The sequence below is a fragment of the Metarhizium robertsii genome, assembly GCF_000187425.2.
Source record: "Metarhizium robertsii ARSEF 23 chromosome Unknown MAA_Scf_8, whole genome shotgun sequence".
NCBI classification, from domain to species: domain Eukaryota; kingdom Fungi; phylum Ascomycota; class Sordariomycetes; order Hypocreales; family Clavicipitaceae; genus Metarhizium; species Metarhizium robertsii.
In genome coordinates, this window is record NW_011942226.1 from 243124 (window position 1) to 258298 (window position 15175).

The 15175-nt window shown below is 53.4% G+C and overlaps 6 protein-coding genes across 6 annotated transcripts; 2 read left to right on the forward strand and 4 right to left on the reverse strand.

Annotated features, from left to right (window-relative positions):
• Nucleotides 1-1092: 1092 nt before the first annotated feature.
• On the reverse strand, nucleotides 1093-1857 carry MAA_11448 (uncharacterized protein; the record flags this gene model as incomplete). Its single annotated transcript, XM_011413442.1, has 1 exon — nucleotides 1093-1857. One exon carries the CDS (start codon nucleotides 1855-1857, stop codon nucleotides 1093-1095), a length of 765 nt encoding a protein of 254 aa, XP_011411744.1.
• A 200-nt stretch (nucleotides 1858-2057) lies between these two features.
• On the reverse strand, nucleotides 2058-5064 carry MAA_00907 (uncharacterized protein; the record flags this gene model as incomplete). Its single annotated transcript, XM_007818905.2, has 4 exons — nucleotides 2058-2597; nucleotides 2670-3583; nucleotides 3657-4115; nucleotides 4281-5064. The coding sequence occupies 4 exons, from the start codon at nucleotides 5062-5064 to the stop codon at nucleotides 2058-2060; spliced, it is 2697 nt and encodes an 898-aa protein (XP_007817096.2).
• A 474-nt stretch (nucleotides 5065-5538) lies between these two features.
• On the reverse strand, nucleotides 5539-6878 carry MAA_11449 (Ankyrin repeat-containing domain protein; the record flags this gene model as incomplete). The annotated part of the gene is made up of 2 exons (XM_011413443.1): nucleotides 5539-5956; nucleotides 6043-6878. 2 exons carry the CDS (start codon nucleotides 6876-6878, stop codon nucleotides 5539-5541), a joined length of 1254 nt encoding a protein of 417 aa, XP_011411745.1.
• Nucleotides 6879-8282: 1404 nt separating this feature from the next.
• On the forward strand, nucleotides 8283-8957 carry MAA_00908 (might be a transmembrane protein; the record flags this gene model as incomplete). The annotated part of the gene is made up of 3 exons (XM_007818906.1): nucleotides 8283-8426; nucleotides 8486-8709; nucleotides 8774-8957. 3 exons carry the CDS (start codon nucleotides 8283-8285, stop codon nucleotides 8955-8957), a joined length of 552 nt encoding a protein of 183 aa, XP_007817097.1.
• Nucleotides 8958-11398: 2441 nt separating this feature from the next.
• On the forward strand, nucleotides 11399-12368 carry MAA_00909 (rhs-family protein; the record flags this gene model as incomplete). The annotated part of the gene is made up of 3 exons (XM_007818907.2): nucleotides 11399-11904; nucleotides 11965-12211; nucleotides 12276-12368. 3 exons carry the CDS (start codon nucleotides 11399-11401, stop codon nucleotides 12366-12368), a joined length of 846 nt encoding a protein of 281 aa, XP_007817098.2.
• An 805-nt stretch (nucleotides 12369-13173) lies between these two features.
• Nucleotides 13174-15068, reverse strand: MAA_11450 (Major facilitator superfamily domain protein; the record flags this gene model as incomplete). Its single annotated transcript, XM_011413444.1, has 6 exons — nucleotides 13174-13496; nucleotides 13578-13952; nucleotides 14014-14119; nucleotides 14168-14179; nucleotides 14237-14546; nucleotides 14599-15068. The coding sequence occupies 6 exons, from the start codon at nucleotides 15066-15068 to the stop codon at nucleotides 13174-13176; spliced, it is 1596 nt and encodes a 531-aa protein (XP_011411746.1).
• Nucleotides 15069-15175: the final 107 nt, after the last annotated feature.

Consider the following 15175-nt stretch of genomic DNA (forward strand, 5'->3'; position numbering starts at 1 on the left):
GGTTGCGCTGCCAGCGATGATTCAACAAACTTGTCACGAAGTAAATCCTCAAAAGATTGCGAGACGTGGCCTGCGCTCCCTGTATCGGACTGGGGGGGGGGGACAATAGAGGCAGACAGACGCAATTTAAGTCAACTAGATTGTATTTAATAATTTACTCACGGTCTATATTGTAAATTATACAAATAATGTACTACATATACACAGCTGTAGATAGTTTTGGCCGTCGGAATATGAGCACCGCCGTGGTGTAAGTGGCGATCACGTGATCGGCCTCCGAACCTGGATGCCGGGCACTGCTCCGTGTCGCGTTGCCTCGCAACTGTACGGAGTAAGCTATTCTCGACGCCAAGCCGAGATAGAGTAGTAGACACACCTCATTCGCTTGGTAGTGCATTGGGCCTGCATAGATGCATGATACTCTGGTGTTTCTACAATAAAGTGGCAAGTGTAACAGCCCTGGTCAGTGGTCTGCCAAACAGGTTCCGGAATTCCAAATCAAGGTTATACACGCCAGTTCATTTATATTCGTACCAATAACATGAAGAGAAACATGTGTCGGGTTTTTTTTTTTTTTTTTTTTGTAAACCACAAGCCTCTCTTTCTCGTTGGTCGTGACTCGAAGTCCGTCTCATCTTCACTTTATCGCAAAGCAATGTGATTGGACGGCACGTTACACGTTATCAAACAGGCCACTCTGCCAGGCCCCCCCCCAATCCTTGGCTCTTTTTATCTTGCACACCCTCCTTTATCTCTGAATAGCGAAAAGATACAGGACAGGCGCGTCTTCCCCCGTGTTATCGTGGATTCGTGTTCTCCAGCCGCGCACGCGGTTCGAGCAGCAGCAGCAGCAGCAAGTTATTCGGGTCTGACCGCAGGTGAGGCGTTGATGCTTGAGGGTGGCCCATCAAGTTCTAGAACTGGGCTGGCTGTAAATGGGCTGAATTGAACGTGGTCATGTGGCTTCGTGCGACGGGCGCCAACCCTTACCCAGAGTGAATTGTGATGGGAGAGCCACGGGGACAATGGCAGCAGACTTGACTCGTCTTGTCCCCCGACACGAGGCATCGAATCGATGAAGCCCGTGCTTAGTTACTTGACGCATGTGTATGTACATACTGTACGCAGGCAGGTTGGCAAGTTGGGCAGGAAAGGGGCCACGGGGACCATACATACGTCGTGCTGGTATGTATAAAGCTCCAGCCTGATACGACGTGCTCCAGGTGGGGGAGGCAGAGAGGCTCGCGGCAGGTCCAGCAACACGCGCAGGAACAAGTAACCACTGAGGCGACATGCGATGGATGGTAAATAGTTACTAAATGGTCGACGCTGGTGGCACAAGAGGCCAGGTTGGTGGCCCGGTCGACGCCGGCTGCAAAGCATGTCGGATGGTTGCCGTTTCTGGGAGCCCACAGATGTCCCCTTTGACGCCTGCATCATGCAGGCTCCGACGCCGGCGCGCCGCGTGCTGGACCTGACAAACTGTAGTTCGCCGTCTCGTCTGGTGCGCTTGTAAGCCGGGGCTGGGCGTGCCGGGGTCTGTCTGGTCCCGGCTCCTGACTCCTCCGCAATCCAATCTGAAGCATCCTGGCCTCCACGCCCCCGTCTTCCCCAGAGCCAGCGGATGCCGATAAAGGGACCAAGATCGACGCTAGTCGAAGCTGCAATCGCTGGGCATTCATTGGCCAAAGGGGCCGTCGCGCGGGCAGCCTGGCACTGTGCCGTCTCCGCAACTGCGGCTGGGGTTTGATATTTGATAGAAGTACGCGAGGCTTCCACGCTGAAGCATCCGCGGGCCAGGTCGGCGTAGGCGGACGAAACTCCGAGAAGACGGGGAATGTGGAAAAAAGTAGTCATTGCTCGTCAGACATCATCATCATCACACACCTAGTTTTATACACGTTGGTGTAGCATGAAAGCACCTTGTTCATTTTGCTTCGAAACGCCATGAGGTATAAGAGACTCTGTACACCAAGAACCCTCGCATCCAGGTGAAAAAAAAAATGAAAAAAAAAAAAAAATGTGCAACCGTTCGCACGCTGTGAAATACATCAACGCTAAATGTGACTGAAAATACTGTCGTCCATATCCCCCCCCTCCCACCACGCCATGCCCCTGCTGCCGCCTATGCTCGGCCGCGCATCATGATAGACAAGGTCCGTCATGGAATCAAACTGCGACGGGTCGGCATACAGCCACGGCGTCGTGTTGAACGTAAGACTGTCGGCCTGCTCGGCCGAAATCTCGTTAAAGGCCGTCTCGGCCGATGAGCTGGGCGACGAGTTGACGGTGCCCTTGAACGGCAGAGTCGGCGCGTCCTGGCCGCCGTCGGCCGTGTTGACGGTAATCTCGGGCGACGTGGCCACGATGATGTCGAGCGTCGTGGCCTCGTCGTCGTCTTCGCGGGCGACGGTCAGGGCCAGCGACGCGTCCAGCAGGCCCGTGTGCGGAAACTCCCTCGAGTCGGCCGTGCAGTTGAACTGCAGAATGTTCCACATGAGCGGCACGCTGAGGTAGATTCGGGACGGCATCCAGTCCTCGACGTCGTTTGTCTCGGAGCCGGCGGCGATCCGGGTCATCTTGTCCAGGTTTTGGTCCTGTAGAGCACACATGTTAGCCGCGGGATGCCGTGTGTAAGTTGCTGTCAGCGACGCGGGGGAAATACGCACCAGTGCCCGGCACGCCGGCGAAAAGGGGATGAAGCCCTTGAGGAAGCGCCTGCACTTGGCAAAGTCGGCGTTGGACTTGTGCTTCAGCTTGGCCGCCGCCGCGCAGCAATAGTACAGATGCACGGTGGCGGCGATGGCGGCAATGTGGCCGAAGAAGGGATCCGTCAGGGGCACCTGCTTGTCCAGCACCATGTCAATCATGCGCACGATCCACGTCGAGTGTATGAGGGCCAGCTCCGACGACCTCCGCCAAAAGGTGTTGGGAATCGCCAGGTTTGCGTTGTGCTGCGCGCCCACGATGTAGAGGAACGGGTGGTTGAGGACGGTCGGGATGGCGTGGTACGTAAACTGCTCCTTCAGCCACGTCGCCCAGTAGTCGCGGTTCATCTTGATGTCCTCCATCTTGCGTTCGTAAAACTTGACAGAGTCGTACCTGTGGCACATGGGGATCCTGTTCTCGGCCTCCATAAAGTCGGACAGGACCGTGGCATACATGGAGTCGCGCCTCCAGGGCTCGCGGAAGATGCCGTGCGCGCAGTCCGACACATACTTCCGCACGCGGCTCCAGACCCAGCCGAGATGGACGCTTGTATTCCAGATGCCAGGCTCGCTCGGGACCGTGTGGCCGAGATCGTCGAGCGGCAGGGGGGGCACTTTGGCGTCCAGCTCCATGTGATGGCGATGCTCGACGCCGCCCGAGCCGTGCGACTGGCGCCATATCTCCGTCGGCGCGCTGAGGATTCCCGTCTGGCGGCCGTGGTACTGGTCCAGAACCTGCAGACTCCAAAAGACTCTCTTCTTGCGCTCCGACGTGAGGTCGTCCATGGCGTATCCCGCGTCCAGGTCCAGCATGGCCGATCGGCACAGTTGCAGGGCCAGGCCGAGGTGAAACTGGCCGAGATGCACGTTTCCGTCTGCACGACTTGCGATTAGCCACACGCGAGAGCTCGCAGTTGGGAGAGGGGGGCTGGGGGGTGCTGATTATACCTATAAATGACGAATAACACAGGATGCACAGGCTCTCTATGGTGGCAAGACCGACGGAGCCGTTGGCCACGCGGGCCATGATCATGCTCCTGGCGTTGTCACCGTAGACCTGCAGCTCGTCTCGTCTCCGCGAGAAGCGCGACGTGACAGCCAGGATGCTGCAAGCAAGCTCGTCAGTAAGGGAGCCGATGTCGCTAACCTCATCTCGCTCGAAGCACCAAATGGGCTGCCGATGGCAAAACTCAAAGTAGAGGCGGATGCCGAGGGCAATGTCGGACGGGCTCGGTCGCAGCTTGGAGAGTTCCGCTTCGAAGGGCGTCGACAACGAGAGGCCGCCAAAGGCATAGGCGTGTTGGTTCTCTCGCGCCGGGGGCGTCGCGGAGAGGGACTTTTCAGAGAAGCTGGAGACGTCGTCGGGCGGTTGCTCTTGGCTCGAAGACTGGCTGGGCCTTTGGGAACCTGGTCAGAAGGTCTGAACGCTGGGGGTGATGTGGACGTTGTCTGTACAACCTCCCAGTTAAGAGGAGATCCAATTTCTCTTCAAGGTGCGCCAATCTCTCCTCCTGCCGGTTTGTGGTCTCGTCAGAGCTGCGCAACGGCCTTTGCGAGGAGGACAGGACATACCGATCGCCCGCTTCGAGCCGCCTTGGCTGCGGGCGGATAGGAACACGTCTGCTTGAGGCGGACGCAGCTGGAACAGGCGGGCTTCTCGGCGGGACAGCGAACCTTTTTTCTCCTGCGTCGTCGAAAAGGTCAGCGGGACATGGAGGGCCGTGGAGGCATCAAGACGGGCGCGACAGACCGGCAGGTGAGGCAGGCATGATGCGATCGTCGTCTCCCACGCGCTGCGGTTCCAAACGTCTCGTCGGGCGGTGTCATGATGCTCGCCAACCACGACACCGGCAAAGTGAGTTGACAAGATACAGCAGCAAGCAGGCCGAGAGCAGGCCGGCACAAGTCTTGGTGCCAAATTGCCAATAACCCCAGATACGGATACGGAGGGTGGCTTATCGCCACGGTCTTTTATGGGTGGACCGCACTGTGATTGTGGACGGAGCTGGCGTGTCTCAGTCAGGTCAAGAGTGCGGGGGATCATGATAGCAGCCCAGAACGTTGGGCCGATACAGGAGACCAGACGCCACTTGTCTCCTGCACGATTTGAAACTACTTTGCCTGTGCCGCTTGCTCCGGGGAGGCCTGGCCTGGGGCCTGATGGTTGATGTGTCCCGTCTGGTATTGTCTGGTCGGGAGCCCAGAGACATGACACGGCACCGCAAACCGTGCAGATGCGAACCACGGAAGGGTGGGGGGGTGTGCTCTGCTCGTCAGCTTCGTTCCTGTTGATTGATGCGTCAATACTAGGTAGTTGTGTCAATGGCTGTCGAGACCGAGTTGACTCTGGAGACATGGTTTTGGCGGCCGAGGAGCCAAGAGCCCGGGCTGGCAACACCCACCAGACCATGTGTCGACATACGTCTGGCATCTTATTAGGTAACAGTCCAGGTCATGGTGACGCATTGACTAGGCCTCTAGAGCGTGGAGGGGTCAGCTTGACTCGAGAGCTGCCATGTGTGTCAATTCAATGCCGGCGCGCAAACAAGGCGTCAAGTCGGCGGTCCGGAATCCGGATACAGATGCGGTGGCAATTTGGCCCAACCCGAACATTGAACCCATGTGCGACTCGACTCTGCCAACATGGCAAACTGTATACTTTGCAAATCTCAAGAGACAATTACATTGTTTCACCAAAATTGGCCTGGCTGCAGGGTGTGCAAGCGGATCAAGGCCGCAAGATACAGTCATTTCCTCATTAGCTCTACTATGGATGTAGCAACAACAAAAGCACAAGTCTCAATGTAACGCGCCAGAAAAAAGTCTCCCTCTACACCTCTACAGCAACCCGGTTGTTCTTGCAGCAGTCCACCGCCGAGCAGAAGCTCATGTCCTTCTCCGTCGCCACCGCGCTCTTGGGCAACGTCTGGCGCGCCGGCCATATCTCCTCGCCCACGTCGGCCTCGAGCTGATGGTGCTCCGTCAGCGCCTGCCGCACCAGCTTCTGGAAGTACAGCGGGCCCTTTTCCATCTTGGGGTGCATCTCGCCGTTGATAAAGACACCCGTGTTGATGTTCCTCTGGGCATTGGCGCAGAGGACCTTGTCCTCGGACATGATGCGCTTGTACATGTCGTCAATGAGCTTGAAGTCCTCGTCGCCCGAGTTCTTGTTCCTGTACACTTCGTACTTCATCACCGCCTTTCCGGGGCTGAGCGGCACGAACCTCTGCATGAAGAAGAAGTGTGGCCTGCAAGCGGGCACGTCAGCATGAAATCAAAAAAAAAACCCCCCAGGCAGCCTCATTTCCTTGCCTGGTCACACAGAAACACTTACGAGACGTTCATGGACGCGTTGGGGAAGAAGTAGGTGCTGGCAACGTTGAGCCCGCGCGCAATTTGCTCCGGTTTCGGGTTTCCAAAGTGCTGGATGTGGCCGCCCTTTGTCTCGACGTAGTACGAGTTGAGGTCTGCAATGGTGGGAATGTCGGGGTGCGTCGTCTTGCAGTGATAGCACTCGTTGTAGTTGTCCGCCAGGATCTTCCAGTTGTAGTCGCCCTCCATCTCCCACGTGTGGTCAAACACGTAGTCGTCAAAGTTGTAGTTTTTGAACCGCGCCTGCTCGTCAACCCCTTCAAAGTCGTGCTCCCACGCCACCTCGGGCACCTCATTCGCATCCATGTTGACCCAGACAAACCCGTTCTTGTCGACGTGGACATGCAGAGGGAACAGGCCGTTTTTCGACTTGTCAAAATCCTCCATGTCTTGGTACCCGGGTGCCTTGGCCAGCTTGCCGTTCAGCCCATACGACCACCCGTGATACTTGCATGCCAGCACGCTGTTGTGGCCAGTCTCCTTGGTCACAATCGGGAATGCTCGGTGCCTGCAGACATTGTGGAAGGCGTTGATGTTGTCCTGTCGGTCCCGGGTGATGATGAACTGGAAGCCGGCCACGTCATATCGTAGCCAGTCGCCCTGCTCGGCAAGCCTGGACTTGTGCGTGGTGAGGAGCCACTTCTTGGAGAAGATGGCTCGTCTTTCCAGTTCGTAGAGGTCTTGCGAGGTGTACCAGCTGGCGGGCAAGGCACGAATAGGATTCTTTCCCTCTTCGAGCTCGTCCACGGCCGGATTTGCCCCAAAGCCAAAGTAACCCTTTAGAAAGGACGGTGCCATTTCAAGTGACAAAGTTTTTGAAAAGGTTATGACAAAGTCAACAAGTTTGTTATGGGAGTGAAAAACAAAAGTCTTGTAAGTGTAGTCAAATGTGACCAGCCTGCGACCAAGATGGCTTATATCGACATGTCGTTCAAGCCCAACGAGATGGGCACCTTTGACGTCCTGATATAACAATTCATATTCTTTGCCCCCCTTTTCCAAATCATCTGCATCCTAGCCTATCGGTCGTTCTGGACCGCGAGGCACAGATAAGCATGCCGACGGTCAAGATATACCGAGAGCGACCACGTGATCGGCCACGAATACCGATGGTGTATCTGGCGTCCACGTGATCGGTTGAGAGAACATATTCCCAGCGACATCGCTTTGCTTCGACATGCAAAACAATCATATCGAGAGCTGATGGTGTTATGCTGCATATTCATGTGTCATGGCTGTCGCAGCATGTTGATTGCAGGCTCGGGGTTTACATTGGGAAATGCTGGCCGGGGTCACTCTATTGGAGGCACGTGGTAAAGAAAAAAACAGAGAGTGTGATTGCAGAAGCATATGGCTAGAGAGCGAGGCACTCTGCGGTGGTATACTGTAAAACGTGGGCGAGTAGGAATTGATCTGCCAGGCTTCCGGCTGTTCCGTGGATGTCTTCCTGTCGAGGGCCAATGTGTTTTGTCACGTCGTTCTCCCAAACAAACAGACAAAGCCCGAGTGAATAAAGAAAGCCTACCCGGCACTCGTACAACAAAAATTGCTTTCATCTCCGTCCTTGGTAATGCACAGGTTGCTCCAAGTCCAGGGTTCTATACCAAGGCTGGCTTATTCCCTCTGCCCCAAGTTGAAGCTTCTTGCTACACCATGGCTGTTTCACCCATATACCGAGGTACCCATGTAGGTCTGTGTGATTTCTGGATGGCATGTCTCTTCTCTCCCGCGTGGTCTGATTGCATGCATCTTGCTCAATGCTGTCAGGCGGGGCTGGCTTGATGGCCGCAATCAAATGGAACGCGCCGCAGAACGACTCGCCCAGTCAAGGACAAGAAGGGCCACTGCCACCAAAGTCTCTTTTGCTTACAAGGTCCGACAAATTACATCACAAAAGACCGCCACCATTCATGCTCCTACCTCAGTTCCAACCCTCTCTCATATGACGGCGCTGTTTCTTTGCGACTATTGGCCGTGGACCATTCGAAAGCGTGCAAAGACTGGTCTGGACTCTGTAATGCTAAGTTTTTCCCGCTGACTATTTCGTCGTGTATGGGTTACGTGACGGAGAGATTGTCCCGGCTACTCTTCATATAAGAGGTATAAAGAGTCCGGGGGGTTGGCCATTCACGAGTGTATTGCACCCACCACATCTTCCAACCGCTACCTATCTATCTATCTTTCACCCAAAAGACTCTCACCATGGCCCACGGCACCTTGAGGGCAGCTGCAGCGTTCTGCCACTTTATGGTTTTTGCGTCGGCCGTCATTGTCACGGGACTCGTATCATGGTTTCTCAACGGTTTCCGCTTCCGAGGTTCACACATAGTGTACACTGAAGTTATTGTATGTATGGAATTTCGCTTACCCCACGCCTCTCGACTGACCGACTCTTTGTAACATAGGCTGTCATCACAATCCCGATATATTTGGTTGCCATGATTGCCCCCGTCTTTAAGAGCTACGAGGGCTACTTCCTCCCGGTCAACTTCATCTTCTCCTACCTCTGGTTAACGTCGTTTATTTTCTCTGCCGTGGATTGGAGCGGTCATCTTTGTCGACAAGAGCCGTTGGGTGCAAACCGGTGTGGGAGGAAGAGAGCCGTCGAGGCCTTCAACTTTATTGCCTTGTAAGCCATGGAACCCGCAATTGTCCGTTTTGCAGCGCCGTCAGAGGTAACCGTGCTCCAACAGCTTCTTCCTTCTCTGCAACATCATAATCGAGGCGTTTTTACTGCGAGCTTTTCACAATGACCGCCGCGAAAGCAACGTCGTCACCAAGGAAAGACCGGTCAGCCAAGCGACCAGAAATTCAGCAGCCAGTGCGACACCTGCCGCGGCTGGTCAGAATGGAACCGCGCCAGCTACGCAGGTTTAGGGTTCTTTACGTGTAGTAGTGCCGAATCGAGATTGACGCCCCGAGATGGAAACAAGAGTTGGCATGGTTGAAACACTACCTTAATATCTAATACTCCTTGCTGCGCTAATATAATACCACAATGTTTAAGAACACGCTACAGTGTTTGGAGGGGGTTCTGGGCCTACATATGTACGTTCTAAATTTTTCAAGTCTTGATGCCATTATCCCATGGCAGTGAAACGTGTATTCTTCGTTTACGTGGGGAAGCTGCAGCACATGCCGGAATTGGTCAATTACGTCGTATATGGTAAATTTTAGCATAAAGTAGTCTCTTTATTTGGTGGCATAGTACTATCGGAACAGTGTCCATACTGCCCCGTGCTGAATAGGGGATGCATTGCTGCTATATGGGGTAACGGTAACTCTGGCCTGCTTGTCCAAATTTTGGTACCGCATATATTCATTCGAGTAAAAGGAATTGGCGGTGAAAAAGCCGTTATCCTGACAATAAGAACTACGTGTAATAGTAAATGTGGGAATTCGCAAGCTGTTGTGCCGCTGGTGGAAATACGTGATACAGGGTAGCTTTTAAAACTCGAGACGTAGAAATAGCCAACAATGTAGTTCTTTGGGGGATGTTACATCACACTACATGTAGATAGTAGAACGGGTTTCAAGCGTTTCGATAGTTGGGAAGAAAAACAATCAGATGAAATTGCGGTGGCGACATTGTCTTGAGCAGACCGTAGCAGACAGAGCAGTTCATTACAGTAGCCATTTCAAAATGCCCGAGGATTGCACCCGATTGTATGGAGTCAGTTTCTGACACAAGGCCACGACTCATTTCTTTGAGTCTGATAGGTCCGGGGCAACATGTGTCAATAACCGCAATATTCAAGGCGAGGTCCACAGCCGCGGGAGTCGCCCGTGACAACGTGGGCTGATAGATTCTATACTTGGGCGGGACTCGTATGTCGTATCGCAGGAACTGACGGTGACATCTGGAGACGCACGTCTCGAATTGGCCCGCTTCATGCTTTGCGGGCCGATCAAAAGTCTCGGCCCGCCAAGAGACAGCTCTTGGGCCCTGAAATCAATGAACTACTCCATGTCGCAATAATACCCCAGCACGGAAGAACAGACTGCCGGTTAATAACCATACCTAGAAAGCTTATCACAACATGCATGTGTTGGGACGGTCATCTAAAAAGGTGGGTCCGTATACAATATAGAATTGACCGGACGGAGTATATCGACGGCTCCTCTTTACAACCGACAGCACTCGTAGTGACTTTTACTAGTGAATACAGAATGGCCAAGCAGTCAATGGTCTAATCTCAAGTACCAGCTCCTACATGTAGGTACCTGTAGCTACCCTGCCAGGTACTCGTGCCAAGCCTTCATATGTACAATCAGGAGGGAGCTTCAGAGCTTCTACGAAACAAGGCCTGCCAAAGGCCACTTTTATGTTCAAATGTTATATTGAACTCATGACCAGCATCAACCCCGGCCGACGAGGCAATGCAATCCCACCCCCGCAACCCACCCACGAAGCTGGACTCCCCGAGGAGGACACCTGAGGAGCAGTCAACGGGAGCCAATTCGACCTCGGCAAACCAGCTCTGTTCGTAGATACTGGTGCGGTGCATTTTCTAGTCCTACTCTGGGACCACCGCTGCTCCTGTTGATTTGTCTGGATCCGCAATCTCAACTGGCAAGGTGCTGGCAAGGTGCTAGTGGAGGTTCGTTTAAACCCCTGAACTGTTGAAGCAGCCTGTGGGAACCTCGAAATCTGCTCCTATACGAGAAGCCCAATAACTACAAGTACCAAATTATGACCTCGCTCGCTGTTCGGCTCTCCGTGGGCAGACCCGAACGAAGCGAGTAATGTGCGGGCTGAGCTCGAAATGCCCGCATCCTTGGCCACGGCATCTAAACCAGCTGTGCCGGCGTACAAGGTAACATTCACTAAGTCTTTTGCGGTGCAACTCCCGAGATTGTGCAATGAGGTGCTTGCCGGGCGAGAGCACAGCAATTCCTCTGACCCATAAAATAGCGAGAACATGCTGCGAGTCAAGATTGCTTGGCATGCAGGATCCGACAAACTGCAACTCAGCCACAACATCATGGCAATACACACCGGATTCGTATCAAGTCGGCGTGGTAGGACCAACAAGACGGCAGGAATTCATAATTTGTAGCCGTGCTTGAGGCGATCCCCTGCACGGCTGCCAATGCACAGGTCTCAAGGGCCAAGGCATCGCTTAGTCTCCGGGACTCGAAGGCCAGATAATCCGATAAAACATTTCAACTGTATAAATACCCAGGTAGAGCCAGCTTGCAAGAGTCGTCTCGCCCATTGTCCCGACGATACAACACGATACCGTTGCAGATTTGCCCCATTCAATTGGCGATTCGCCCTCTGCCGAGTATCGCCGCCGCCTGCACCACTATTCGCCATGCACGCCATCACCCCAATCATCTCCCTTTCCCTCCTATGGCTGGACTCTGCAAGGCCATTTGTGCCTGATGCAATAGAAGCCGCCGCGACGGCAGTGCAATGCGACGCAAAGGACTTCTGCAGCGGCGTCCCCAGCCATGCAGCATCGGACCAGTACATTTGCGGCGACAATCGCCTCGGCCCAATCGACCTTCAGAACAGGGAGATACTCACAAACAGTGTCCTGGGCCCTCTGCTCACCAACTATACCCCCTTTGCCGGGAGCTGCCCCGGCGCCTTTCTGTCCGAGTACGGCGCAGACAGGGGGCTGCGGTATCCCCAGAAGGATGGGTTCCAGCTCGACGCAAACGGAGACCCCGTCATGACAAACACAACTCTCGCCCCGGGGACGCTGATTGACCGTTTCGGCGCGGATCGGGGCTTCTTTGTGGCCCCGTACGGCACCCCGTACGAGCAGCGATCCCTCCCGCCCATGAACTTGGCAAACAACCCCAAGTATTCAGAGTAGGTATCCTCCGGCCCGGCTCTTCTGTGGCTTCCAGTCTGTCTTCTAACTCGGCATAGTGGAACCCCGTACAACTTCCACGTCTATCAAGTAATCAAGGAGCTTGTGGTGCGGGAAGGGCCCATCGCACCTTGGTTCGGGCAGCCCGGCAAGGGCACCCAGTACGTGTTGAGTACGAGCGTCAAGCAAGCAGTCGCGGACGGGTTTCTGGTTGAAACCTGCAGCCCGGGTATTCACGGGTGCGGAAACGCCCCCGACACCAACGTCCCGACGCAGATTCTCTGCAGCAGCAGCGGCAGATGGGAGGTGAGTTTTGTCTGCAGCGTCCCCGTGCCGACAACTTTGAGCTAATCGACATTTGTCGCTGTAGACTACCGGAGAGTGTGGCAGCGGCCAGTTTTGCAGGCTTCACCCTACGAATCAGATGCCGTCCTGCCAGGCCAAGAGTGTCGTGGCCAGGTGAGCTTTGTCTCTGGGGTTTCCATTCCCACGGCGAGAATAGACACAAGGCGGTCAAGTCTGTACATGTGTTGCGGTAGGGCACTACCTCTTGCGCCGGGGCCGTGTTGTATCATGTATACTTGAGGGTGTAGGTAAAATATAAAGAAATGTATTATCCTGTATGTAAAATGAACTAGTATACTACTATTCATAGTACCTTGTATTACGATTGATTTAATTGGTTGGAATCTGGCACCTAACGCATCAATAAACCATTGAAAATAGACTGTGTGTAATTGTCTACAAGTCCTGCTAGTCTAAGCAGTATCATATTGTGTACAGTCTCTCTAAGCATCTAGCTAATCTTGTACAACCTTTCTTGACTATGTGTGAACATGAGAGGGAACAATAATACGTCTTGAAAAGCTGGTTGGGCAGCAGTCTACATGACAAAAAAGACCCAACACTTGCCTATTGTAACAAGGGCTCAGCGTAGAGCTTGGTTCAATAGCTCAATTCATCCAACAATAATCGTTGGTATGAAAGGTCCTCGGCTGTCGTCCTCAGGCTCTTTGCACCAAAGGCATTCATACAAAACAGCGATGAACCCCATGTTCGACGGTCTCGTCATCGTAGCCCTCGTGTGACATCGGCGTGACGCCCTACAACAAATCCCTTAATGTTATAGCTATAAAGTCACTCTTTTCCTTCCTTAAAAGACAGTCCAACACATATCCCGAATTACAGGTGACGGGAGTCATGAATGGCTCTAATCGATCGCGCTTCAATAGTCCTCATTTATATAGTGCATGATAATCGTACACATCTTAGAGCTTAGATGAACCTATGCCACTATTCGTCTTTCTCAGAACTTGACTCGCTGTAAGTGCCCGCTGCGGCGGTACATCCATCACTGGGTTGTTTCTGAAGAAGTTGCGCGGCCGCAACAGCAACGTCATGGGCTCCGCTGGCATAATGGGAAAATCCTCCGGGGATGGAAAGTGCACGACTCCAAATGTGTGCCACAAGACAATGTCCTCGTTATCAATACTCTCTGACCCGTCACCAATCCACTCCATCAAGCCGACATCAGTCTCGCCCGAGGTTTGAGGTACGTGTCGACCAGCTGGCCAGAGTTGATCGTCCCGATCTGCGGCACGAGTAGAACGAGTCAGGCGGAAAAGTCTTGCAAGCTGTGAAAAGCGAAAAGGAGGGGACTATGGGAACATACATTTTGTTACGTGGACTGCGTGTCGCGCAAACCCGGCTCGCTTCCATACGAGGGAGCCCGGTTTTGGTAGCAGGTGAGGGACCTCACGACTCACAAGCTTGTAGCTGGCTGGCTTCTTGCTGAACGGATGCATCTTGTTGGTATTGCAAATATCCCAGGTTCTCACAGTGGCTCCGTTGTAGTCGGTTATGGCTTGTCCAGCAGTGGCAAGCTTGGTTCTCTTGGCATAGAATGCGTTGCCGTAGGGGTTCATCGGGCTCCCAACAGGTTCGTCGGAGGGAACAGCATCCGTCATATAGACGGTGTTTTGCGGTCCGTCGACACTGGAATTGATTCTGAGACAAAAGAGATGCTGGTGATTGTGCGCATTGACACCTTTTTGTTTTGGGAGAGTCAGTTCTCAACTCCTTCGTCTAGGATGGTGTTGGCAACGTACCTGGATACACCTCGGTGCCCCATCCATTGGTATCTTCTCCAGGATTGATGGAATACGTGTTCAAAATTCCCGTCAACTTGATTTCTGGCTGAATTGTGCCATCTTGCTAGCGGAATGTTAGTCTATAAGCCAACAATGCACCAACAGAACATACATGAAAAATCCACTGTACACGGGCATGTTAGCTTGCATCTCCTATAGCGCCGTCATTCGCGATACGTACTTGGATAGCATATTCGTAATTGGCCGCCGTGAAGATTTGCTGTATAACGAGCTTGCGCGCTCTCGTGACTATACCTGACTCGTCCCTAAAGTCGGTATGCTTAAATAGCACCTCCCCATCGATTTCGTGTACGCATACGGCGTTCTTTATACGCCGGATGGCACCCTCTCTCGTGGGAAACTCTGCGTCTAGATAGCGAATACAACCCTTGCAGTCACAACCCAATTCGAGGCTGTTGGTCATGTATCCAGCACCATATTCGCCCAAATCAAAGGCATGCTTTCTCTGATGCGGCCGTTCTGGATTGCCACTAAATATTGTCAGGTGATGCGAATTCATCCACGGTCATTCGGCCAGCTTACTAGGGTACAACCATCTCGACCAGCGACATGCGATAGAAAATTGGCCGAATCGTGCCACCGTCATTGTAGCGGATGTCGTTGAGCACAATACCCTCTCTATAGTTGAAGCCGATGTGAAACTTCCAATTCTGCCATTCCATTTCTCGGCCGTTCAACTTGAATGATGGGCCTTCAGGTTGGGTGATTTCAAGGGGTTTCAGGTCTTTGCGGTAGCCTCCTTTGGCTTCAATGTCTGCTGGATAATAGTTTATGGTGGTCTCCCTTCTCAGCGGGCGCCGCGTTTGTGGGATGTCAATGTGAATGATTTCACCCTTGTCGCTGTCGTAAATTGGGCAAAAGTCCAATGGATACTGGTACTGGCAGTCGTCGATGTGCGGCCTAAAGTACATTAGGGCTTGCTGGAGGCGCACATTGCTCCCAAAGCGTTCGTCATAGCCAATGGTCCAGGGATCACAGTAGACCTTGTGCATTTCGTCCCTCGGAATGCCACTTATTTCGCATTGCTTGATGACATTGGGATCGGAGCGAATTACCTGCTCAACTCTTTGCAGCTCCTCTGTAAGGGAACGGCCCCACT